A 26,585-nucleotide genomic window follows, 5' to 3' on the forward strand; every position below is an offset into this window, starting at 1 on the left:
CTCACACCTCTCATCAGCTAAGACCGAGTTCCTCTGATGCTATTCTTAACCTATGGTGGACATTGCAGCACAGCATAACCAAAACACAATATCCACCCCTGGTATGTCTCCATGGAGGATGTCAGACATGCCCTACGTGCTTGTGTGGTGAATAGCAATGGGACCACCGACCCACAGCTTGATCTGTGCGCTGACAGTCCCCATCCCCCCACACGCCCATCTGTGCTGCTCTGCATAGGCAAGCAGGCATTGGTGCATGCAGAGAGCCCTCACCGCACAGAAGACACATGTGATTCAGTCAAGTCATCTGTAGACATATACAAAAACCTCAGTGCATTCTCAGCCTGCAGCAAGATGTAAACATCTCATTTGTCCTCAGGGTGATAATAGCAGCCTGCACCAGTTAGCTGTGCTGGATGATTATCATGCGTTAACATTAGGTCTCCTGTCTTGTCGGTGTGAGTAGTGCAACTTCATGTCTGGTGTACAGATCCACCTCGCGCCTGTAAACACAAGACCACTTCTCCAGGTCTTACATGAATCCTGTGATTACTAACTGTAAACAGGCCATCTAAACCCACCTTAAAAACAGGACATTATCTGATTGGTTTATGGACTAATGTTACAAAATGAAATGTCCCTTTGCACTTAAACAAAGTGCGATAGATGATAAAACTACAACGTATTTAAAATCGAAAGAAAACTGACTTTTCATGTGTAATTTAAAGTGAAACTTTAAAAACAATTCTGTTGTATTGTAAACTATTCTTTTATCAAAATTACATGTACATAATTCTACAAAAAGGGGCATCGGTTTTAGTATTAAAGCGCCACCTCCTGACAGAATAGCGACATTGCTCCCTGCGCGGTCACGGTGTGCGGGGCGCGCACGCTACGCACTCACGTCCGCTCCCCCTGAATGTCAGCACCATGCATGTATCATGGTGCACTAAAAATTCAGATCTCAAACAGCTCAAACAGCAGCTTAAACGTATTGTGTAGGGCTTCCGGGGATCCTGTACCGCGACTTAACATCTAAGTAGATGATAAAAGAGGTAAGACGAATTATAAATAAACGGTGTTGTAAAAGCTGTGCTGCTTTGTTGAGACGGTTAACGGTCAGTAGATTGATATCTACACATCATAAAAATGCAATATTGCAGTGCTTATATAGAGATGTAAAGTGTATTAAGATGTTATGTAGTGACATTTACTGTAGTGTTCTTGTTGAGGGCATTATATATTCAGCCTGTCTGATCTAACAATAAGTGATCCGAATTATTATCTTATATGTTGGTTTAAGGACCAATAAAATTACAAGTGTGCTATATGGGTGCTGTTTTAATAAGCCAATGTAATATTGTTGATAATGTATTGTAAACAATACATTAATGTCTGTTTAGGAAAAAGTAAATATTGACATTTTTATTGAAATACATTTTTCATTTAATTGTATTACTATGTTATTTTGAGACATACAATCTAAATGCTTACTGAGGCAATTAAGCTTTAGAAAAAAATGTTATACAAAAATAAATACTGAATGTGTTTTTTCTGCTAACTTCTTTGAGTGATTGCAGACACTAAGGGGGGGGGGGGGGGGTGTTTTAAGATGTAGCAATCAGTGGTTTCATACAATTCGTTAATTCCAATGGTAGAGAGTACACATGGAGGCAGTCACATGAAATGGGTGAGGGTTAACCCACTGGTGTTTTATTTGTGATGGAGGAGGTGGAGAGCAGCCCTGAACTTGAAGATGAGGCGTCTGTCACGGAGGAAAGCTCTGAGTTTGGTGAGGGAGCTGGACGCTTTCCCCAAAGTGTCAGACAGCTACGTGGAGACGTCAGCCTCAGGTGGGACAGGTGGGTCACTCCTCTGATAGTCTCGCATTGTCAGTTGTTGACGCAGTGCTAGGGCCGGGCGATATGGACAAAATCAGACCAAACACCCTGATGTCGATATTACGGATATTGTAAGGTTGACAATGGGTGCTTTCACAAAATATCTTCACATTTAAATCTTTAGATAAATAACCATCATAATGTGGATTTAATTACGTAAGTGGTCAAAGGCAAATAGTAGAACAGTCTGGTAAATTCAGAAAATGACATCACTCTACTGTAATGCAGCCTTTGAAACCAGGAAAAGACAAAACTTAGCATGTGACGATATTACAATTCATCAAAATCTAAGACGATATCTAGTCTCATATCCTGATATCAATATAATATTGAAATATTGCACAGCCCTAAGCAGTGCACGTTACATAGTGGTAATTTGTAGTGAAAATAGGTTAGTCAATAATGTTAGCAACATTTTCTCCACACCCTGAGTTCCACAATACAATTCTTAACGTGAAAGTAAAGCATTCCTGGTGTTGTCATATTGCAACAGCCTGTTTACACTGATGATGTACCAAAACAACTAATCATAGCGGATATTGTATGATCATAGATAACATAATACATGCTTTACATTTCTTATACATAGCTATGCAGTGTTCTAAGCAGCCTGGATGAAAAGGCAGCAGCTGATACAACACTCATTATAACAACAAGAGACTTGAGACATAACTTGGACTTGTGTTTAAAGACTTTTGAGCATCTCTGCATCGCCAGAACTATCTCCACGCTGTGGAGTACTCCCCTGAAAACAAAAAGATAACAACACAAGAAAGACATCAGAGCTCTAACCACGCTGTCTGTCTCATCCACAGTGTCGCTGATAGCTTTTGGTGCCATGGCTCTTCTGGCTATTTTGGAGTTCTTTGTTTATAGAGACACTTGGATGAAGTATGAATATGAAGTTGACAAGGATTTTACCAGGTACTTACAGAGCTGTTAAACGTTAGCAATCACACCAAACCTTCCCCAAACAAACCATGCTTATATAAACAGTATATGGCAGGACATTGCTGTCAACTTGATATTAGTCTCACTCTTCATTTTCATCTTTTACAGTAAATTGAGAATAAACATTGACATTACAGTTGCCATGAAATGCCAGCGTGAGTATCACACCTTCTTTGTCATTAGATACATTGCTCATTTAAGTGCATTATAGGTGTAAATATGTGTCTGTCTTATTCATGCATCTGATGTCTGTGATTGCAGATGTTGGAGCAGACATTCTGGACCTGGCAGAGACCATGATCACATCCAGTGGCCTCCAGTACGAACCGGTGAGTACAGCGTGTATCCAAATATTAGGTCATGTTCAAGTCTGCATTTCTATTTTTGCAGAACGCAGAGGCCTTTTTTTCTCCAGCTTTTGCAGATGATACTTTTTACAACTGCATCTCTTCTCTTTGTATTTTTGTTCAGGTTATTTTTGAACTATCTCCACAACAGAGACTGTGGCAAAGGTGAGCAATGTGAAATGACACAGGGAGATACTCTAACAACAGGATGTCTGCAAGTATTATAAAAGTCTTGTGGCGTCTAAAAGTATGTTTTATAATTTGAAGGCTTCTGTGTAGATACATACATAGTGTTACATAGATACATAGTACATAGATACATAGTGTTTATGTCTTATATTTAGTTCGACATTATGCACTGTTACTCTTGTAGGATATAAAACAATGCTATCCTCTTATTGGACAGCTATTTTTTATTTGTGTGTGGTTAAGTTGGTTTACTTATGCATTGTAATTGTCATTTGAAAGACGTTAAAAGTGTATTTAAGGTGATAACACTTGCATGCACAAAGATAAAACTTTTATATATATATATATATATATATATATGTTTTTGTTCCAGATGTAGTTTTTCTTGCATGCTGCCAACCTGTTTTTTGTCCTCAGGACGTTGCATCTCATACAGAACAGGCTGAGAGAGGAACACGCTCTTCAGGAAGTCCTCTACAAAACTCTCCTGAAAGGAGGTCCCACTGGCCTGCCGCCACGGTCAGTTATGTACATGCAAAAAACTTTATTTTTTTTGTGTTAACAGTAATTCAAATGGCAATTTATTTTCTACAGTTATGATGCAGCCTGATAGATTTACAGCTGATAAGCAATTAAGGAGTCAAATCATGTGCTTGATAATTAAATGTACGTGTGTGTGTGTTTGTGTAGGGAGGATGCCCCTATGGAGCCGCTCATGGCTTGCAGGATACACGGGCATGTCTACGTCAATAAGGTAGCAGGAAACCTACACATCACTGTGGGAAAGTAAGAAACTAGAGGTTGTTCAGCGATGTACAGGCTTTAGTGAATTCCTTACCACAACCCAGATGTAGAATTTGTGTCAATATGAAAAGATGAAATAACTACATAGAACAGTTATTGACACCAGTCCTCTAATACCTTGGCTTTTTTTTCAGGCCCATTCACCATCCTCAGGGTCATGCCCATATCGCAGCTTTTGTGAGCCACGAGAGTATGTAACGGTTCTTCTAATTATGCGTGCATGTATTTCTTTGGCTTGGTTGGCAGTATGTTTTAAGTAATCTGCTTGTGGTGCAAACTAAATTAGAACTGCTCAAAAGAAAAGGCAATTTTTACATCAATAACATTATGAATTGTTAGATATGTTATCACACTCGGTTTTTTTGTAGACCAACTTTGAATACACAAGAAGGCCTCTATACACAAGAAGAGTCCTTCAAGTGCAGAGTACATTTCACTCCAGGGTCACTTAGATCTTGTTCAGTGATTCTCCACAGCCTTTATTGAACCTGAGCCCCCTCTCATCTTTGCATTTTAGCGTACAACTTCTCCCATCGAATAGACAATTTATCTTTTGGGGAGGAGATACCGGGCATCATCAATCCTCTCGACGGCACAGAGAAAATCACCTATAACAGTAAGTTACAGTTGTTTCAAGAGATGGGAGAGCATAAAACAGATGATGTAAGTTTCTTGCAGAATTAATGACGAGTTGAGATATTTATTGAATTGAGAGTTGACTTAAGCTGTGCTTAACTCACTTTGGACGAGCACTGCTAAGTAGATATGACTGGAAAGAGGTTTCTATTACATGTAGCACTATAATGGAGTTGATTACATTTTATTTTGAGTTTCCACAGCTGTATTTGACATATTTGTCCTTTTTGAAATTCATCTAACCTAAAATATTGCAATTTTTCACACATTATTCCATTTTATTACAGATAACCAGATGTTCCAGTACTTCATCACAGTGGTTCCAACCAGACTGAACACATACAAGATATCTGCAGACACACACCAGTTTTCTGTGACTGAGCGGGTGAGTGAAATGTAATACAACTCAATACCACGAAGCAAGATGAGGGATGGACGGAGGGGTTTAAAAAGAAACCTGAGATAATTCTAACCATCGTACTACCCGTTTCCAAGGAGAGGGTGATAAACCACGCAGCGGGCAGTCACGGCGTTTCCGGCATTTTTGTCAAGTACGACACCAGCTCTCTGATGGTGACTGTCAGCGAGCAGCATATGCCACTGGGGCAGTTCCTGGTGCGACTGTGCGGCATTATCGGGGGTATATTCTCCACGACAGGCAAGTCTGGCTTCACCTGCAAATGTTTGTTAATTTAGCAGCGAAATAAATCATTGTCACATTGGAATTAGAAATGCAACATAAGTAATGTGTATGGAGCTTGGATTCTGGGCTATTTTATTTCAAAGTAAATGAAATACAATACATAAAAGTAATGTAATCTATCTTTACTTAAAATAGGATTTTATGTGTCTGAATTCATTCATTTGTCGTCGTGTGTTCCTCTCGCTTTAAAGGCATGCTCCACGGGCTTGTTGGCTTCTGTTTTGATGCTATCTGCTGTCGCCTCAAACTTGGAGTCTACAGGCCCAGAGAGGTGAGTCTTTACCAGACAGCCTGTGGTCTTTACAAAACACATTCAAATTACAGGTCTCCTCTTGAACAATGAACAGGCCATCTCCGTTACGGTCATATCAGAAGGAGTGGTTTCTGTCTGTATTAAATTACTGTAAACTTCACCCTGATGCAGATATAAAACTTACCTGTACTGAATCTATTTCAGGATGTCCAGCTACACAACCAGATGAACAATCTAAACAATCACCAGACTCCTTTGTTGGCTGACAATGGTCCTCAGGACTAGCTGTTTCCATGACCAGGCTTATGGTCATCACCAAATGTCATCAATATGCCATTAAATTGTGTTCATTCTACTTAAGGTAAAGCCGTATGTTAAACACTGTAAACTTGCAAATAGGAAGTTCACATCAGATTGTTGTGTTGCCTTTGGCTGCAGTTATATTAGTTTGAAGATTTCCTTTCTGTGATGGGGTTTGTTCCTTGAGAAATAGAGTGGGCTTTCTGTTCCACATGCTGTACAGCACATACAGCACATTGTTTGTACTGACTTTAAAGTTTAAATATCCACAAATTCAAAAATACAAGTAAGGATTTATTTCAAAAGATTTGGGTGTGCAAAACATTTAAAATAGTCAGTTAAGTCACAAAAAGATGTGGATGGTCTCTAATTTAGTATTGTGTCATCCCAATAGTTGTAATAGCTTGTAATGAGCTCTATGTAGCTGAAATGCAGGCATTTTAAAAACCTTTATCAAAAGGCCAAAAGAATGAGTTTTAACGGGACTGGTAATTTTAAAGTTTGGTAAAGAAACTACTTGGTGAGGTAGAAGTAAAGTTTATTGCGGTGCAGCACACTTGCAATTCTAAATAATTTCAGTTTTGCCAAGCAGATTGAACAGTGAATAAAAAGTGGTCAGACATTTTGTAAACGTGTGTTGCCGTTGTGTTACTTACAGTACCAGACGCTCCAGCCTGGGGTTTCCTGGACCAACCTATTTGCATACAGCACTTTGTTGTGAAACACATACAGAGGAGCCAAACTTAGTAACACCATTACAAAAACTAAGAACAATTCTGATGATACAACTAAATAACAGGCCTCGTACAGCTGCAGACATTGTTGGTTCAATATCCCCTAAATTAAGACATTTACCACGATTACACCACAGACATGGGCTTTGCATAAACATTTATTTAGTTGTGTCCCTTTTCTCCCATATAAGCTCCTAACTTATTTGTATTCTGTAAAGCCTTGCAACACATACAATCCTGTACTCCGTTTTCTCATTTTCTTAGGATAAATCTGACTTGCTTGTCGCACTTAATACTTTTGGTAGACTGTGGGAAGCTCTGGGGTGGACACTTGCCAAGCAAAGATCGGTCAAACACAATTTTTGGTAGTCACACAGCAATTTACAGATCTTCTAAACTGGGGTCAAGGATGCAATACAAAGACAGCCTTAAGTCCTTTGTTTATAACCTAGCACTTTTGTGATTTAGGTCCAGACAAACAGAACAGTTTGACTTGCTGTAAAATAGTAATCCATCTCCCCATCAAGTAAGGCATATTGTACCTCAAGGCTCCGTACTTCATCCACCACTTCTCAAATATTCGGTTTGGCAGAATTTTCAGAGGACACTAACTGATGCAATGAATCTGTCCTGTTTACTAGCTGTTGGAGATTGAAAAAACTACAGCTTTCAACACAGCCTTGCTAATTCATGGTGTTCCTTAGCATAAATGTATGTTCTTTCTTAGTTATTTTATTTTATGTATTTTTTTTAAAAACATGACCTCAGTATCCAGAGGCCTGCCTCATGAACTAAGAAAATTATTCAGTCAGTATTGCCTTCATCGTCACATGGCATATACATTCTCCTTGCTAGCCTGATGCAGTTGCTTTGGAAGTGCTGGTTTTCCTCAGTTTGTGCCTCATATATTAGCATTACATTCAAATCACAGGCGCATAGTTAGCTCACCTGGTAGAGCAGGCGCCCATATATAGAGGTTTACTCTTTGACACAGCGGCCGCATAGCCAACTCCGACCTGAGTCCCTTTGCTGCATGTCAATCCCCCTCTATCCCCCCCTTTCATGTCTTCAGCTGTCCTATAACCTTTAAAAAAAAAAAAAAAATCCTTTTCTCTTATAAAACAGACTGAGGTTTGGAAAACAGGTTGTTCAACATATTGCTGTTCTGAAGACTTTTCTAGAAACCTCAAATATTCTTTTAGCCACATGGATGAAAACATTTTGTTTGCTGCAGGACAAGAAACATTTTTAAGTGTTTTTTCCAAGTTGCCAAGGTTTCCTGAGACAGTTACCTAGGTGACTGAAGGCTCTTCGTTGGGATGAAGGAAATAAAGTTACAATTTGGGTTTCAACACTTTTTCATGAAGTCTATGGAATATTTTCATCCAGGTAGCTTAAGGAGTCCCAAGGTTGTTCAAAAACGACACTCAGATACAACCTATTGGGTTTTTCATCTCCAGGTTATTATGTTTCAGAGAAACTGTTGATTGCCACTGTGACTCAAATTGAAGGCTACTACAACACACTCCATCTAATCCTCCATCTTTCAAGTGACTCGTCTCCCTACTCCACTAAACTGCCTGCTTTAAGCTTGGTCCCCCAATCTCCAACCTTCTTGCACCTGTGAACCACTGATCGGATGGACCCAGTCTTCATTTGGGATTTACTGCATTAGCGCTGGACCTTGTAGAATCCAATTGTTCTTGGCATGTCCAACTATAACTTGATGTTACAATTTGTAACTTTTCCACCTGTGGCTCCAATTTCACTGAGAGGAGAGGGAAGGGGGGGGGGGGGGGTTCCTCTTTGAAATGCCTTGAGGTTCTGGGGACATTCTTATAAAACTTGGGCTTGGTTGGGGGGCTGTTGGGAGATATTGTACAATGTGATACTGGGCTATACAAATAAACTAGACTCTGATCTACTCTTATTTATATATATAATACACTGCCAAGGTCAACCACATCAGCCTTTGACGCAAGTATAAATTTGTAAAAGTAGTAAACTTAGTTTCAGTACAAACTGTTGTACAAACTAGCAAAAAGTGGGTGAGCATTCAAACAAACAAGGTTTATGTTCAGACACATACTGACATTATTGTTTGTTGTAGTAAATAAGTGACAACCTCAACAGCAGCAAAGATGGCAGATCTGTAGGTTTTGATACAATTAGTGCTACGGTTTTGTGTAGTCAGAATTTAGCTTAAATACAAGTCTCAATCTGTGGAATGACCTTAAGACAGGCAACCACCAGTTAGTTTTTGGGGTGTAATCTTAAAAAGGCAATAGATACACACAATGCAAGACAAAGACAAGTAAACAAGTAAAGAGAGACTTTGGACATCCCACAGTAAAAAACAGATCTCAAATAAACTTTTAGAAATCGCCGCCAGTGACGCACTGCCATATTTCAAGTATGAAAACAAAGTCACACAAAAGGCTTATTGTTGCATATATAATTGGCCACTTTGAGAAGGAAATTGTAGATACAACATGAATGACATTTTTTGGACTGGTCAGGTGACTGAATAGTGCAGGTACTGATTTCTGAACTAAACAAAAAACTCATGGCTAGAAGACCTCTTTTCTCCATTCTGAGTGCTTCACACAACTGCAGCCTCCCACCTGTAGAGAGCCTCCAGCTAATCCACGCTAACAGAAGGATTTAGAGAGTGTCTATTGTGGAGGGTCAGAGTCTCAGATGTTATATCCTGCCGACAGCTAAAGGCAGAGAGCTGCTGTATCTGGTTTGAGGCGGTGAGGAAGACTTAGTTGGTTATGGTACTTGATGCACGGAAGTAGGAGAGGAACTTGAAACAGAGGCTGACCACAAAGTACCAGATGTTTCTGGCCATCTGGGAGCGGGCAATAAACACCCTCCAGATGAAAACAACCAACAGTGTGTTGAAGGTGTAGCGGATGTTCCTCAGTCTGGAAAAGAGAGGAGAAAGGATTTAGGAAACTTTTTTTTTTTAAGTGCGTTTTAGTTGACTTTTATGCAAACTAGTATCCATCTTGCCTATTAATAGAGTACACAGAAAGGAGGATTATGTCAAACCTAAACAGGATAACCTTCAAATGTTGCATTAAAATGACAAGCAAGCCAATTTAATATGAAGACATGGATGGTTAATTTAGATAGTTAGGGGCATCTCTGCTCTGCTGAATCTTTGAAAATAACATTTTTTGTGTCTGATGGTATTGTCAAAACATTTACCACTGGGCAGAAAGTGCCTGTTATTTACTAAAAATAATTTTTGAAGTATTAAAGGATTGCCTACTATTCCTATTGTATTTATGTTGCACTCTTGTTGACTTACTTCCTCAGATGCTGCCTGGCAGCAGGAATGTCAGACATGTCTTCATTCAGGACATACTTCTTGGTGCCGATGCAGTAATTCTCGATGTACTCGGGCCAGTTCAACTGGCGCACATCAAAGTTAAATGTCTGAAAGACAGGAAAGAGAAGAGAGTTGAGACAAACCAAAGCTCTTTAAATTTTGTAATGAAAAAATAAAAAATGTAAAATCCCACTCAGTCACTCTATGGCGCAATAGACTCCCTAATACTATTCTAATGTAGAGAGAGCAGAGAGAATCTTTTCTAAACTGCTTGCTCTCTTCACTATACTAGAATTAAATAGAAAAGCCAATTATGTCTTTGGTGGTGAAAGTAGTAGGCTACTAATGCCCTTTACTTGAGTAAAAGTAGCAATACCATAAAAAAAGTTAAAATACAGTATTATCAGAAAAATGTACTTAAAGTGTCAAAAGTAAAAGGAGTAATTATGGAGCATGGTTGCTTCAGAATGTTGTATTAGATCTATGTTATTGGATTGTTATGACCGAGGCATTACCGTACAAGCAATGGTCTATTTCATCAATGTAGAAAATGTACTTTTTACTGTATATTATTTTATCTAAAGCATGAAGTAATATTTACTTATTCATTCATGAATTATTTCATGCTTTGTACGCAACCCTTTTGCAAAGTAACTTGTAATAAAGAGGTGGTGATAAAGTACACCAAAAGTACAATATTTACTTTTAAAATTAAGTGAAACAAGTATAAAGTGGCATAAGATGGACAATAAAGAACAAATAGCTCAAAATTGCACTCTGTACTTCAGATGTCTACGTCATTTTCTACCAATGCATTTTAGTTTGTTTTAACCTGCATCAGATGGGTGAGGAGGGGTTTCCAGCAGCCATTTAGATGGTGTCAGATGAAGCAAATTATTCCTTCAGACTGGATCAAACAATCTGGTTCCTAAATAGGAAGGTAGATCATTGGCCCAGACTGGCACCATGTCTGTGGATAAGCGTACCTTCCTGTCCTCTGGGGTTAGCTGGCTCATCAGCATGCTCATGTTCTCAGAGTTCCACTCCCAGTCCCGGCTGCTGAAATACTCCAGCAGGCCGATTGCCTTATGCAGACGATTGAAGATGCGCATCATCCTACAGCGAGAGAGGGAGGGGGTCAGAGGTAACTACGCACAGGAACTTTTTCAGATTTGAATTGTGACAGACAGCTGAGAGTCTTACTGCGGCTTTTGTCCAGAGAGTCGCAGGAAGAAGTCATAGATAAGGGCAGGGAACTTGTGGCTGACAAGGATCCAGTACTGGTTGATCAGGTAGTTGGAAGTGATGTTGGTGTTGGGCCGGCGGAAAGCCTGTTCCAGCGGGTTCCTCTTCCAGGACAACATCACATGGTGCTCTACAAAAAGGTGCAGGGGATTAGTTCAACAAAATACAGTCTTCATCTACGAGATAAAAGGCAAATAGGGTAAAATACTTGTTCATCCAGATGGTGAGAAGAGCCTTTAGAGGATTTTGGAAACACCTGTAACGGTGGTAAGAGTTCAAGATCACTTTTTTACTATTTTTACTGTTGGGGAAAATCAGATTCTTAGCTCTGGGAATTTAATCTGATGGTAAATATGAGAGGCACAAACAATGGGGTGCCTTGCTGTAAAAGTGGGGATCTCATGAGGAAAAGATCCTTTAAAAAAAATAAATAAAAAAAAGATAAAAACAAGAAGTTCAAAATCATCCAGGTTATCAACATCCACTGATCAGGAACAGTGTGTAACAAATAGGTAAACACACAAATTGCAGTTTCTATACTAGGATCACGACTTCCAGGAGCCTTAATCATTCTATGATTTTCATTTCTGGGGCAATATCGGGCATAAAGGAACCACACAAACAGACTACCCCCACTGGGCAGTACAGCTAGCCCCTCCTCCTCCATCCACAGACAGAGGACAGCCATGTGACTACAGACATCACACACACAAGGCCCTGCACTGTTCCGTTTCCATGGCAACAGATATATAGTGGTTGCAGGGGCCGAGATGACCAGATCCGAGGTGACAGCCAGCTGTGGCTGAAGCCTGGAGTATCGCCGCTAACCTTGAGCTGCCCTTCAAAGTCTGGGAGAGTAACAATAAAAAGAGACTGGGCCAGAGTACCCCCAATTCTTGTTAGCAACAAGGAGCTGAATCCGCCTTTTATTTTTCATTTAAATTTCATAACCAGACCAAAAAACTCATCCCTTTGGCTTAGTTTTTTTGGTCTCGTCTGATCATTGGGTTTTAGATTAGCTCCATTCCTACTTTTTTCTTTCTGAATTGGGCCAGCAAGGTCAGAATACATGTTTCCTCTTTCGTAACAGTGAGTTGCAGCAATGAGACCTAATCCCGCTACTATCAATCTGGTTGCAATTTCCTCTGGGAAGAGAGCATGTTTGCTAATCTAAGAGAGAAAAAAAAAAAGCGAGGGACCCTTGTCATCCTGCCAGTCTAACATCCACAGCCCTCTAATCCCACTGTATGTGATGACCGCTGGCATGGAAACACAGTTTTCCCTCATGTAATTAAAATGTACACACTTTAAAATTTGGACCTGATGCAGATTCTAGAATAAAGTCAGAGAATTACCAAAGTGGTTATGAATAATCCTGAGGGGGACAGGAATAACTAATGTATTACGTGGAAATCCAGAGTTTTTTTCAAATGTTTGGTTTAAAACGACAGATGTCAATCAAACCAGAAAAGTTACAGGATCCCTAATCAGTAGGATTCACCCTTCTGGCACCATGAACGTCTGGAAAAATATGCCAATCCATCCAAATGTTGCTTTTCATAACGTACGAATAATGTAATTTGTATGCAAACTAGTGTTCTCTCAGCTCTTCAAAACATACACAATAGGAAAAACAGTTCTTACTGAGAGGACGTTCCAAAACAGTTGAATGGCCAAAACCTTGTTTTTCAAAAATCTGTTTTTACATTATATGAAAAATATGTGATTTCAATTTGAAAAAATGATTTGTCATCTCAAGAATACTTAAGAATATACTGTATCCAGAAAATGCTGGAAAACCCGTCTTGAGTATCTTACCAACACACAAATGTTTAATACATCTGTCTCTTTCCAGCAGGTGGCATACACTCCCCACAAGAGCCCCAACCACAAAACACTCAACTACATCCCAGGGTTGTTATGTCACAACACTGGAGTATTGATTTGTGATGAACAGGACAGCAATATTGTGGGATCTCAGCAGGAGCAGCCAAAACTGCTCTGTGAAGAATCCGCCTGCAGTGACTGGTTTCTATTAACTTTAAGCAAGTGAAGACAAAAAAAATAAAAATATAATTAAAAATACCTACCGATCTCGCCCCAGTGAAACGGGTTGATGCCGCCGGTCGTGCAGTTGTACACCAAAGCTGGTTTTGGTCTGCAAGGTGTGGGAGGAGGTCACAACACCAATAAAAACACATGTTTGTATACATTTCCTGGACTGTTAGAGTTGTAAGCTATGAAAATGATTGTTATAAATGTGATTTTAAACACAGGTAATTGTGAGAGTATATCACAGAGACAGGACACGCAGACTTTTGGATTGGTATAATAACATACTAGTTGGTAATTCATTATTACATTTGTGAGATATGATCCACGTTTCCCTTTATGAAATTCCTTTTAGAATTTAGATTTCAAAATACCCAATGTTTTCAGATTTATTGTAGCCATGTCTTAGTGTACTCTTCTCCAGAGTTCAAAAATATTTGACCCCATTTCTTTTATCAAATCTTAAATTTAAGTTGATGTCACAGCTCCTTTGTTTAAACATGTCATTTTTAGAGATAGCACAAGTAGCTACTAGTATGAGATTTTACAGTTTGGACTGTTATCATAAGGTACCACTCTTGTAAAACTTTTTCTCACTTCAGACTAAGTAATTAAAGGTGCTTGTTAAACTTGAATGGCTTTCAAGCAGCGTGCATGTTACACCAGGTTTCTGCTGAGCTTTTTATACCCAACATTCAACACAAATATATTTCTACATACAACTTTATGATCTACGTAATGTGTAAAAGGTTGTTTAGTGAAGGTTAAAGACGCTTGACTTGTTGATAAAAATGTTTTTGCATAAAAAGACAAGTTACCTCCAAACAACTAAACATAAACCTTGAGCAATATATCAGCTGAATTTTTAACATCCTTGATATCCTAGCGTATACAGTACATATACTTGTTTATCTGAAAAAAATGTAAAGGATAGGTTCACAAGTTTTTAAACCCGGCAGTTGCGCGTATGAACATTAAAACGGGTTTTGCTCATTGTAACCAACCAACTATGTGTTTCCAGTTTAAGTGAAGGGAGACAAAAGCCACTCCGTCTACCTCAGACTATATTTTTGCACTAAACAAAGTGGGCACCTTCCACATCTACAGCCTTTTCAGAACAACATCCTCTGTTAGCGTATCTTCACAGCAGTTTCGAACTAAAAAGGGAAACACTTTACTTGAAGGTATCTATAAAAGAGTGACATGACGCCGTCATGAACACATAACACTGTCATGACACATGAACCCTAACCATAACTTGTCATGACAAAACCGAAGGACACTTAAAGAAGCGTCATAAATGTTTAGGACTTGTTTATGACCCGTTTGACAGCAACCGGTCACTCTTATGTAGATACCTTCAAGTAAAGTGTAACCCTAAAAGACTTTCAGACTTGAAAAAGGGTGAACTTGTCCTTTAGCAGTAGGGACCCTGGTTTACAGATTTTAAACAAACCTGTGGGTGTGGCACCAACCTGTGTTTAGCGGTGTACCAGCCAGCAGCCAGTGTGAGGTTGATGACTACGTCTACAGGGATCAGGTCAGCCACCGCGTCATTGTTGGCTCTCATAGTGCGCAAGATCCCCTTTCCAGCCTAAGTATAGGAGAACACTTAGTCTTAGGAATCAAAAACATTTCTGCGTTTTTAAATTGTGAGATTTTAACGTTTCTACTTACAGCTATAAAGATTCCACTTGGCCCGTTGAAGTTGTCAATCCAACCCTGAGGTGTAAGAGAAGAGAGAAGATGTAAATCTTTAGAGATACGTTAATATTTATAGATTTCCTTACACCACATATATGGTTAAGTTTACATGTGCTGAATCAGCTGTTCAGGGTTATCTTACTTCCTGCGTTGAGAGAACATGGGACGCTGGGAAGCGTCTATTGTCAAATTCAATTAGAGTACATAAAAAATGGATGAAACCAGACCGCTGCAGTTTCTAACGTGTGGGATGGAGAGCCATTGTGCGGCCGATGGCTTGCCCCAAGTCTAATAATGCTCTGGTGCAGATAAAGTGCATTGGGTGTTTCTGTTGATGGCTTCATGCCCGGCTAAAATGGCAGATGATATTTCAATTTATGTTTTGCATTACATGTTGGTCAAATGCATTGATTTTGGTGGAGACGGTGGGTTTGTGTACCTTTCAGATTTCAGCATGAGTCATTTTATACCCACCACTTTTTAAAAAACCTTGAGCGCAATTTAGTTAAAAAAACAAAAACTTCATGTCACAATGTCAACATGGTACATGGAAACATGAACCAGTCATATGTCCAGTGTTGAGCAAGTTACTTCCAACATGTAATATATTATAGATTACTTGTCTGTCATTTTTGTGTAATTAGTTACACTACAATATTACGGTCTCTAAATTGTAATGCGTGACACTACTTTTGCATTACTTTTGAGTTACTTTCCACAAAATAACACTGGACGTTTGACTTCTAGCTAGCGTGTGAATTTTACAACCGGATCAATAAAGTCTCCTCTTTGTCCACTTTAATACATCATAGATTATTCATTATATTTTGTACAATGAAAATGAATATGAAAAGTAAAGCTATACAAATAGATAATTAAAAATGTAATACGTAGGAGAAAATGAAAATACTCAATTAAAACTATCTTACAGTTGTATTGAAGTACAGCATTGTTGAAATGGTCAATTATAGTGTGATTAAAACACCATTTACATTATTTACAGTACTTGATTAACAGCAGATATGTGAAAAGGTAGAGAACCGTATTTAACAGGAATTTAGTTTTAGTGCGAAACGTCACAGGAAGTGCTTTTATTTTGAAGCGGTTCGGTTTCTGTTGTATACGCTTAGCTTACTAAGATGAACGTGAGACGCCAGATGCAAACATAGTTACTCTCCATGGCTGATAAAATGCAGTGATGTCATGTGTAGCAACCCTCCATATGTTCCTGTCAGCAGCTCAGACACACACTGTCCGCGCGGACAGTCACCAGATGTTGGGACACATGTTGACCGACGGCACCTCGCTTCAACGCAGCGTCGTGAAAATAACTCATGAAAATAATATCCATCTCGCAAATGTATCTGTCTCTGCAGTCATCTCATCCCTCGAATACAGCAGAATATTTTTTCTGCCTGTAAAGAATGTTTCGCGGTGTTAATGAATTCCAAAAAAAAAAAAAAAAAGAAGAAAAAAAAAGACCACCAAATGTTGCGTTAAAATGCGTTATGACTCACTGAGATTGTGACGAGTGTAATATCACCGAAATTTATTTAGTAATGAGTTACTGCGTTACATCAAAATTGAACAGATTACTGTAGCTGGATCGCTCTCAGGACTGTGCACCAGCTTCCCCCCCCCCCCCCTTTTTCTGCACTATACTTTATATTTTATGTTGTTATATTTCATATCAACACTGTAAAGGGGTTGCTTCAATCTCATTGCACAGGTACTGCACTTGTGTATAATGACAATAAAGACATACGCGTTACTCCCAACGCTGCCTTTGTCTAATGCTTTTTGAAAACGTAGGGCTTTCGTCTTTATACATTAGTTACAGGATAGTCTTAATAAAAGATGACCTTTGCAAAAGAAAAAGAAAAACATCAATGTGTCTCTAGCTGTCCCCAGCCCATTTGAAACCAAAGTGACGCCCATGGTTAAATGGCTGACTTCAGTCACATACCGACAGAACTAAATACATAATGTGGTCGTAAACAAACCACACAAACATAAGTAGGCAGTACCACCCCCCTGCCCCACAGCACCTACTGGCACGAGCTGCCAAGGCGATTGCATGGCCAAATGTGAGTGAGGCCGTTTGAAGAGTCGCAGCCAGTCCAACTAAAGGCTGAGCACAGAGCCAGGAACTGCAGAGTCGCAGTGCACACACGGCCTACATTTCTCTGACGCCAGATAAACAACGACTTTCCGGTGTTTGTTTGAAAAATGACAGATGATTTGAGCATTTACTATTAATAACCTCAAAAATGATCACAAAAATGATACTATGAATACTATGTAGGGATTACATGTGAAATAGTGGCTGGTATTTTATATCAACTTCTAGCAGTAAGTGCAAAGTAATTTAAATAGTTATTTGAAATGCAAAGACTAAAGATGGGAGGATGCCTGCAGCTTGACTGAAAGAAGTTTAAAATCACAAAAGTGCAACATTCCAACTTTCAGAGTCCAGTCAAGTCCTCTGGCCCTTACATGACTCTCTCTAGCACACGCACTCAATGTGACATTCAGTGTGTCAGCATATCCTCCCCCTTGGTGTCCCATTTCAGCCCTCCTCACCTCTCCCAGCCCAACAGCTGTAACCCTTGAATCACACAGGTCTTCAGCCAACATATTTACCAATTTGGAATAATCCTCGGCTCACTTAAAATGAAACCCACATGAAGCGGCACATTGACCTTTGCAGCATCACACTGCTCAATATCTTATTTCCATATGTTTAACTGGCACAGGAGGACACGCACACTGGAAACCCTTTGATTAACATTATCCACAGGCATTTATTTCAGCACAATGTGTGAAAGTGCTTTAGTTCTGCGAGACAAAACAATGCTCTGTGGACTCACTGGGAAAGGCTCCTGCCAGCTGGCTCCCACTATGGAGGGTCTGATGATGGCGATGTTAAGCTTGTCTTGCTCCTGCTGCACCACATACTCAGCCAGGGCTTTGGTGTAGGTGTATGTGTTTGGCCGGTCGCCGATGAGCCGTGCCGTGATGTCGCGCACAATGCCATCATCCATCCACCTGAAGAAAGACAAAGGCCTCGGTCAGCAGGCATTGTACTGTGGTACTTCGTATTCCATATCAACGTTTGACCCATTTGGGTATCGTTATTTACAATTAAGGGGTATAATACGCTTTGTCAGCTTTGACTGAAATGAGTCCATTATCTTCTGGGGCATCAGATTGGTAAAGAAACAATTTGGTAATTTATCATTTACAAAGGAATAGTGTTTTTGAGATAGCATGTACATTTATTCTAATAGAAAGGTCATATCAAGGATTAATATGATGAAAATTACTAACATTTAAGTCAGATCTGCACTCAAACAGAGGCAGTAAAAAAGTTCTTTCCAAAGTGTTGATAGTCTTCTACATCTCCACGTCTACTGGCTCTACTGGTTTTCAACCCACTACAGAAAATGAAGCTTCCTTTGTGCTTCATGTAGAAGCAATATATTTTTTCTCTGTAGCCCATTCATGCTATATTATTCACAATGAATTTCAGGACTGGTTAGCCCAATAGAGAGTGAATTTTCACTTTATTTCAATTCTTTCTATGCGTTCGGTTATAATCACTGAACAAATCAAAAGATGTGGGTGGTGATTTAATGTTTTGGAACAAGGCTATCAAACTCAATCCTCAGGAAACGTGTCATTGGCATCGAGTCCTGAAAATGTCAAGAATCGGCAGATTCTTCTTTGAGCTGGTTTGGCTTTTTTTCTTAAACTAGATATTTCCTGACCTTATAAGGGGATCAGAATATTACCGATGGAATCTTAGTTCCTTTCTAATTTATTTGTAAGAATACTGAAAGAAATTGGATTCAACTTGGTTTTTTCCAGGCATGGCAGACAGCACCTTTTATGCTTTGACTCTTAAAGTAAATTATTGGCCTTTAGAAACAGTCAAACTGAGCTAGAATTGATTCCACGTCCTAGGGGCACAACAACCAGCCCTTCATCCACTCACTCCAGAGACTCGATGAGCTTCTTGGGCTCGACAGGTGGCGGGTAGATGACCTCGTCAATGTGCTTGCGGTTGCAGTTTGCATAAGCAGTGGAGACATGAATGAAGGCCTCGAGGTGGTTCATCTGCTGGGCCAGGCCGAGGAGCTGCTGTGTGGCGATCACATTGAGCTGCAGGGCATGTCTGACAGAGAGAAGAGAGATATACAGTGTCAAGTGTCTGTGTGAGAAGAAAGGGTGTGTAAGCGTGTGTGTGAGAGAAATATTTGTGGATGAGATGGGTTTCAGGAAAAAGGCTTTGAAGTGTGCATAATTGCCAGACTGCCAATATCTCTGTTTGAGCGTTTGCATGCAAGAACGTTCATTTGCTGACTAAGGGTTTTCCATTCAAATGAGAATTTGCAGACTAGTAAGAATCTGCATAGCATGATTATAAGCCAGAGCAGAATGACAGGACAGGATGTTCAATTAAACAGGAGGGAGAAACATCTGCTCTCCTCATAAATCGGCTAAGTCTCATTATATTCACTGAACATAGCTTTTAGCTCATACTACCACTCGACCAGCCATGGGTACTTGATGTCGAGTACATGCCCATATCATTTCATCGTTCACACAGTCATACAATTTCTACATGTCTGTCCTAAAAGAGAAATATCTTCCTGACGTTTCTCCTTTTTTTCCTCCTCTTAAGAGTGTTAACATTTTGTCACATTCACTAGCGGGAACATCCGCTGACTAAAACCAAGCGTTCCTCATTTCTCGATAAATTGCTCCAGTAACTGACAAGACTGCATTACACCATGTGATGTGTGTCCATACAGCGGGGCAAAAACTGAAATAGCTAAGTGAGTCAGAACCAAGCTTAATTATGTTATCGAATAACCTGTAGATTATTTTTGATTAACCAATAATTTCTTAGTCTAACAATGCCAGGACATTGTAAATACTCTTCCGAAAACGACCACAGCCCGATTTACAGCTAAGAAAAAGTCTTACTTAACCTGACCAACAGTCCAAAACACTAAAATCTTAAACTACGCCAACAAGTACAACAATAATTTAAACTATTGTGTAAAAATACACAATAGTTCCACTTAATGTTCTGTACATACTGTACACTTATTAACTATACAGTTAATCTAGATTGTGTTGACCTGATTGATCAGTCAAAATCAATAAAACCCTTCCACTCACATTTATCAACTCTTCTCCTGAATCAGAATTCTATAGGATTTTCCAAAGAATTGAAAAGCCAAATTGTGGTTCTCGTTTTATCCAGCACGCACGCACGCACGCGGATCTGTGTCAGCTCTGGAGTGGAAGTCCAATAGCATATGAAGACCATTGCTTGCCTGAGGCAACAATAAGAGACACGGAGGACCAGTTTAAACAGACACTGCGAGACAGAATGCTTCTGACTGTGTGTTGGTTGCGTGACAGAAGATGGAGAGTGCGTGGTGGGCGATGGGTCCAGCGGCATGAATCACATGTGGGCAGGTAATGCAAGCAAAGTGGTGACAGTCACAGGGAGCGTGGTGGTTGTTATTAGAGGGCGAGGGCGATTGCGCGTACGTACATACGTACAAAAAACAACAGGTGAACAGTTGTAGACTCTGGGGGCTAGTGGGGAGCTCCATCTTAAGACCGAGAAAAACTCGAAGTTTGACAGCTATTCCAGGCTAAGGTCTTATTACTTCACCTATCCAGTGGTGCGTACACCATACACATACGTATGTACTTTGGGACACAGTAACAACAAAGATGCCAGCCTTGTAAGCCTTCGTAAGGAGAGAGATGGGAAGGACGAGAGAGAGTTGAATGCTAGATTAAGAGCAGTGAAAGGGACGGCCACTTAGACAGAAAGACAGAAGGTGAAACTGTGACTAAGTGCAGGGCAGCAGCTTTACCCTGACCGAGCAGTCTCTCAAACCTTAGGTGTCGGGCCTCCAAACACAGCAGTCAAACTCCACCTCAAAACGTGAGTTCACACATGCATAGGGACACTAAACAGTGCATGAAAGGCCTTATTTCGCCAGAAATTAAAACACTAATGTCTCAACATGCAATCAATATAACATACTATTCATTTGATTAAGTAGAAGATTCATAATCTGCTCTACATTTTTAAGTACATGTTTTCTCCACATACTGGGGCACAATTGCCGTGGCAGGTACATTTCTAATCAGATGAAAATAATCCAAATACCTTGCAGGTGAGTTCTATTGTTAAATTCCCAAAGCTGCGGTCCCAGAACCACACGTACTATTGTGGATGAAAACCGGTTGTGCAACAGGCTGTGAGGGAGTTTTTTTTAAATCTTCATGACATTGTTTTCCATCTTAACTTTTAGACATTGCTGATTTTAACGTTTAAATATCCTGTGCTACCTTGTTCCTTAAATACGTCTAGCTATCTAGGTTCGTTTTAAACTCATGTAAGAAACTTTTTACAGGCCGTATATTGAGTCCGAATTCCCCCAGCAGAACCTCAACATATTTCTTGTTACATCTTTTGAAAATTTGACCTCACCACATTGAAGTTCAAGTGTTAAACCTTCTCTGTACTGCCAGGAGTGTAATACCAGCCGAAAATGCAAAGGATACACATGTAATCTTAATGTTTTTAAATGCATCAATGCTGGGATATTTACTCAGAGAAAGTAGAAAGTAGCAGAACATGTTTGTATGTTGTCGTCTTAAGCTTGTGAGCAGAGTAAACAGATGGCTTTCCAATGTCATCATGGACGGACCTCAAACCAGCACTCGCAACCCAAACTCACTGTAGTCTAAGCTGTGCTGCGTTAGCATTAGCTGCCAGAACTGTCCCAACAGCAATCCACCCACAAATGCTTGAATGTTTTTACATCTTTTCACTTTTAAATCCTCTGCTGTGACTTGCTGTTGTGTTGCTACGTAATACGCTAACACACAGCTGAGGCAGACCACCAGGCTCAGAGGGAAACAAAATGTGTACTGCAAATATAGATTAAATCAAATGTTGAAAGCGGATTATTTAGGACGATAAATGTGCCAAAAGCATACGCATTCCTATTAAAGCTCAGTACTAATGTTGGATGTGTTGACCTTTGACTTTATTTGAAATTTCACTCGGTATTAAACATTAATCAAACATAATCCAAAACGTAAGTTACGTCACCTTTATATAAAATGCACTGTCCCCACCAGGCTCCAATAACAGCGCAGGAGCCTGAGGACGCAGCAGATGATAGATGACACAACGTCTACACTATAACGTTATGTTTAACAAGCTGGAAGTCAACCGGCCAAATAGAAACCTTCATAATAAACGTATTACAATTCATTTTAACAACCTACATGCTGACATGTGAAATACTCCGATACTATTACTGCCATCACACCAATTAGGATCAGAGTATAGTTTCTAAATGGGAGAATAAAGCCTCTACATGTCTCATTAACTTCCTAACTCAAGGTCTTCTGGGCTGATCACAAAAGCTTTCTGCGCACAGTGTGGCTCCCTGAAAAAAATAAGGATTCATGTATTGTTTGAGAGCGTGTCAAACTACACAATTACACTGATTTAAAGCAAAGAGGAAGTAGGAATGGTGATGTTGAAATCAACCAAACAGTGAAGCCTGTTCAGTGAGCTGCAGGTTCTCTGAAGTGACGTCTTACAACCGAAGTTCCCGCAACATTCAACCAATGATAATGAGCTGTTGTTTATGTTGTTTGGTAAATTATTAAGCGGCGCAATGTGTAATCAAAATGTTATATATATGCTTAGAAGAAAGCAACAGAAATCATATAAATTAATGAATGTGTACAGTTTAGTGTTGACGCATTAAACCCGGGGATGTGATTCTTACTTAAGTGGCTCGTCGAAGCGGATGGTGGCAGCGCAGTGGAAGATGACGTTTATGCAGGCAGAGAGCTTCTCAACATCCTCTGGGCTGATGGCCAGGCCCGGCTGCATCAGCTCGCTGCTGATGGGGATGATCTTCTGGTGAAAGTCTGGGTTATCCTCACGCACTCGGTCAAAAAGCTGTCAGACAGAAAACACAGCGTTAAAATAATGCAGGAAAAAAGCAGTACAACAGACTTATTTGCCACTTATTATTATGTCCATTACTGCACTAGAGCTGGAGGGCAGATCAACTATAAAAGCTGATGCAAGTGTCGACAGCTTAAAACTAACCTGGCATGACAAGGAATGCAAACGATCTCAACTCAGCACAGACAGCAAGCTTGATACTTTGTATAAAACCACTCAGGCAAATATCACCCATGTGTCCCTGACCGCCATCTTTGTTGTAGGGCTGAAATGATTCATCAAACAACAAAAAGGTTTGTGAAAAACTGTTGCAATGGCCCAATATATGGGCAAGATTAGCTTTTGTTTCAGAATGTCTTATAATTCAGAACATACGTTGGTCATTTGTCAATATTTAACATTTGATAGAGTTGACAGAGCGTTCGATAGAATTATTCTATTAACAGGACAGATTCATTGGTAAACAAATCTTAGTTGCAGCCCTCACTGTAGCAGCGAGGGTGGGGCTTATGGATAAACTCACGATGCAGTATGTAATAATTCTAGCACAATATTGAAACATGTATATTATGCTAAAGAATAAAATTTTGTGTGGATATTCCAACATATTAAATTCCTTTATCAAATTGATGCAAAAATATCTAAATATTAAAATAAATCTGATTTTGCCATAAAGGGCCAGTATATTCAGACAACACAATATGTTTCCGCTAATAAAATGTACTCCTAGTAAACCAGACAAAAGAGACTTCCAATAGGAGTTTAAGCACAATTTATGTAAGAAGTATGTGTTGCATGGCCTCACAGCCAGGCAAACAAAATCACCTAGTACAGTATATAAAAAGGCCCTCTGCTGATTAGCTTGCATATCAAGTACAGAAGAAGTGTTGTCGCTGTGCAGTTTTATCAGTGCTCTGAGTCAAAAGGCGTACCCCGGGATTAATTTCCAAGAAAATAAATACACTCCCTGTTGTATACATAACACCATCAGTACTGTGCATACTAGACACATATCCAACAATGGAAGACTGAACATTTGCCCCTCTTGTTTAATGGAATTTGAGGGGAAAGGCACGATCCACATTAAACCCCTAGTCCAAAAACAACCCTCGCTACCCGACACCTTGTTACCCTTCAGAGTCCCTGCAGGACTTTACCATGGCGTACTGGGAGACACAACCCAAAGCAGCAAAGAAAGTCAGTCAGATGTCATATTGCTTGATACATTTCTTTGGGTACCTCTAATCAGGAGTCTCAAATAGTAGTGTTCTAGCAGTGTGTTAGCTGTGCACAAATACATTTCATAGGCTGTATAGATAGCATAAGAAAAAACAAGAGGGGGATTGAAAGGGGAAATGATGCGTGTGTGTGTGTTCCGTTATGAAATTGCAGCTCGGGCACCCAGATAGCTCAGTTGGTAGAGCGGGTGCCCATATATAGAGGGTTTACTCCTCGACGCAGCCGGCCAGGGTTCGAATCCGGCCTGCTGCCCTTTGCTGCATGTCACTCCCCCTCTCTCTCCCCTTTCATATCTTCAGCTATCCTGTCAATTAAAGGCCTAAAAAGCCCCAAAAATAAACTTAAAAAAAAGAGAAAAGAAATTGCAGCTCTGTGTGTACGTGTATGTCAGCAGTCATAGAAAGCAGAGCACTCTTGCTGAAGAGGACAGTTGTTGAATTAATAGCTTCAGCAGCCGTTTATATGCATGTTCTGCAATAAGTAATGCTGTACTCCAAACACACCTCACTGCCCATATTAGGCACAGCTCCTGATGTACAGTGTGTAATGTCGTAACCCAGAACTATTCCCAACTGTGGGTGGGGGATGCATGCGGTATTTTCTGCACGATAGTGTAGTACTGCCATTATGTAATGCAAAAATAGCCTTTCCCCCGCCATTTGCTCGGGGTTAACAGCTGGCAGTAACGGAGGCATACATTTCGTAGAAGAAGAAATTTAATGTGCAGCTTTCCTCACAAAAATCTTTTCAAAATGGTATGTATTTTACTGCACAAACCGTTCCCTCTTTATTGCATGAGTCACTGAGATGTTGAGGTCATGTAAGGACCTCTGTTCAACTTCCACTCAAGAGTGTGTAGATGGCCAACAAAACAAACCCAGATTTTGTCAGAGATCCCATCAGTCATAAGCATTGTGATTTGTTCAACGTCAATTCTTCTAATAGCCCTGATGTTTAGATGCCCTGTCACATACCAGAGACGTAAAGACAAAAGAATTCAGTGTGGCAACTCCTACAGAACACACGTCAGTCCCACCTCGTGTCATATCCCGCCTTTTCATGAAGATATGTGAGTCATGACGTTTGCAAACACTATGGAGACAAAGAACAAGCAGTTTCCACCAAAGACAGCAGAAAGAACCGACTGCAATGAGAAGAGCTGGTTTGACTGAGATGGAACTTTTAAACCACAATATGCTGTTAGTTGTCAGAATAATTTAAGTTTTCAATCTTAGTGATGATTTAATACCTGCCAAAGTATTTTTTTAAATCAAGTCCCATACTTTCTTACAAATGTACAAAATTTAATGTAGGTCTACATTAAAATGAGTAAAGTCCTTCCGATTCGGAGGTCACAGCCAAACCACTCTCCATTAAAAGTACTAATTCCCTCAAAAGGCCCTGGTCCGTTAGGTCATGGCAACAATGCTGTGGCTAAAGACAACGTTTGACAATGCTTTTGGCCTTTATTACTTCAGTTTATATTTTGCTTACAGGGTGGATACTAAATTAAAACTGGTTAAACAAGTTAAACTAATACAAACACAATCTACAGAAAAAAAAAGAAAAGGGGAATCATATGTGCCTCAGGGCTTTATTAAGACCTGATGCTCCACTAGTAATGTTTCAGAGATGTAATCACACAGCTCCTAGCAAGCTTAATATTATTCATTTTACAGAGACAAAAACGCTTAACTTTGTGAGAGTGAATCAATCTTAATTAACTTTGTAACTTTTTGTTCCTCATGTAACTGATGTCTTGAATTAGCAAAGAGCAAGAATCTTAAAAATTCTCTTTTGCTTTTAAACTTTGGCCGGCAGGTGTACAGGCGCACCTCTAGGCGAGAGGGTTTTCATTTCTTTCCTAGCTGTACACTCACTTTTATCAGTACTGCTGCTGTAGGTCGAGCAAAACTGCTTCTGCTATTACACAGAAATACACAAGTGAATTACCATGTACAATAGTCAATACCCATGCAGCTTCTAGGCAAGACACACTTTTTTTAGGTCTCATCCGCTGACCAATCCGCTATCCTAACCATAGCCACTCAAGGTCAATGCCTTACCCCAGCCAATCGAGCAGCTTCGTAGGAAGGGACTTGCTTAGAAGTTACGTGGGATCCATAAGAACGCGTTAGCAACTTGATTTGCTGTACGG

At 39.8% G+C, this 26,585-nt stretch overlaps 2 protein-coding genes across 3 annotated transcripts in view; one reads left to right on the forward strand and one right to left on the reverse strand.

The window, feature by feature from the left end:
- The first annotated feature begins 888 nt into the window (after nt 1–888).
- LOC117938996 (endoplasmic reticulum-Golgi intermediate compartment protein 2-like) lies at nt 889–6,709 on the forward strand. 2 transcript variants are annotated; one of them, XM_034864019.1, is made up of 14 exons: nt 889–1,055; nt 1,729–1,862; nt 2,717–2,825; nt 2,961–3,007; nt 3,114–3,181; nt 3,324–3,364; nt 3,806–3,907; nt 4,079–4,174; nt 4,327–4,382; nt 4,710–4,808; nt 5,116–5,213; nt 5,324–5,486; nt 5,723–5,802; nt 5,989–6,709. In XM_034864019.1, the coding sequence occupies exons 2-14, from the start codon at nt 1,757–1,759 to the stop codon at nt 6,067–6,069; spliced, it is 1,146 nt and encodes a 381-aa protein (XP_034719910.1). In that variant the 5' UTR covers nt 889–1,055; nt 1,729–1,756; the 3' UTR covers nt 6,070–6,709. The 2 variants fall into 2 exon arrangements, with proteins under 2 accessions (XP_034719910.1, XP_034719911.1); XM_034864020.1 differs by having other exon boundaries at nt 904–1,055; nt 1,732–1,862.
- A 750-nt stretch (nt 6,710–7,459) lies between these two features.
- The window catches only part of si:dkey-97m3.1 (fatty acyl-CoA reductase 1), a 41,149-nt gene continuing 22,023 nt past the window's right edge, over nt 7,460–26,585 (reverse strand). Inside the window, exons 3-12 of the mRNA XM_034864017.1 lie at nt 23,004–23,179; nt 19,157–19,336; nt 18,030–18,207; nt 15,133–15,177; nt 14,931–15,049; nt 13,494–13,561; nt 11,362–11,533; nt 11,145–11,274; nt 10,138–10,265; nt 7,460–9,748 (exon numbers count right to left, since the gene is read on the reverse strand). Of these exons, the coding sequence (XP_034719908.1) occupies nt 9,586–9,748; nt 10,138–10,265; nt 11,145–11,274; nt 11,362–11,533; nt 13,494–13,561; nt 14,931–15,049; nt 15,133–15,177; nt 18,030–18,207; nt 19,157–19,336; nt 23,004–23,179 (1,359 nt within the window). The 3' untranslated portion in view covers nt 7,460–9,585. The remainder of the gene's footprint in view (nt 9,749–10,137; nt 10,266–11,144; nt 11,275–11,361; nt 11,534–13,493; nt 13,562–14,930; nt 15,050–15,132; nt 15,178–18,029; nt 18,208–19,156; nt 19,337–23,003; nt 23,180–26,585) is intronic.

The sequence above is a fragment of the Etheostoma cragini genome, chromosome 23 (genome assembly GCF_013103735.1).
Source record: "Etheostoma cragini isolate CJK2018 chromosome 23, CSU_Ecrag_1.0, whole genome shotgun sequence".
Classification (NCBI taxonomy): domain Eukaryota; kingdom Metazoa; phylum Chordata; class Actinopteri; order Perciformes; family Percidae; genus Etheostoma; species Etheostoma cragini.

Coding starts and splice junctions, on each gene's coding strand:
- LOC117938996 (XM_034864019.1), top strand. CDS start 1,757: ATGAGGCGTCTGTCACGGAGGAAAGCTCTGAGTTTGGTGAGGGAGCTG. Junction 1,863..2,716: donor GTCAGCCTCAGGTGGGACAG/GTGGGTCACTCC, acceptor TCTCATCCACAG/TGTCGCTGATAGCTTTTGGT. Junction 5,803..5,988: donor GAGTCTACAGGCCCAGAGAG/GTGAGTCTTTAC, acceptor AATCTATTTCAG/GATGTCCAGCTACACAACCA.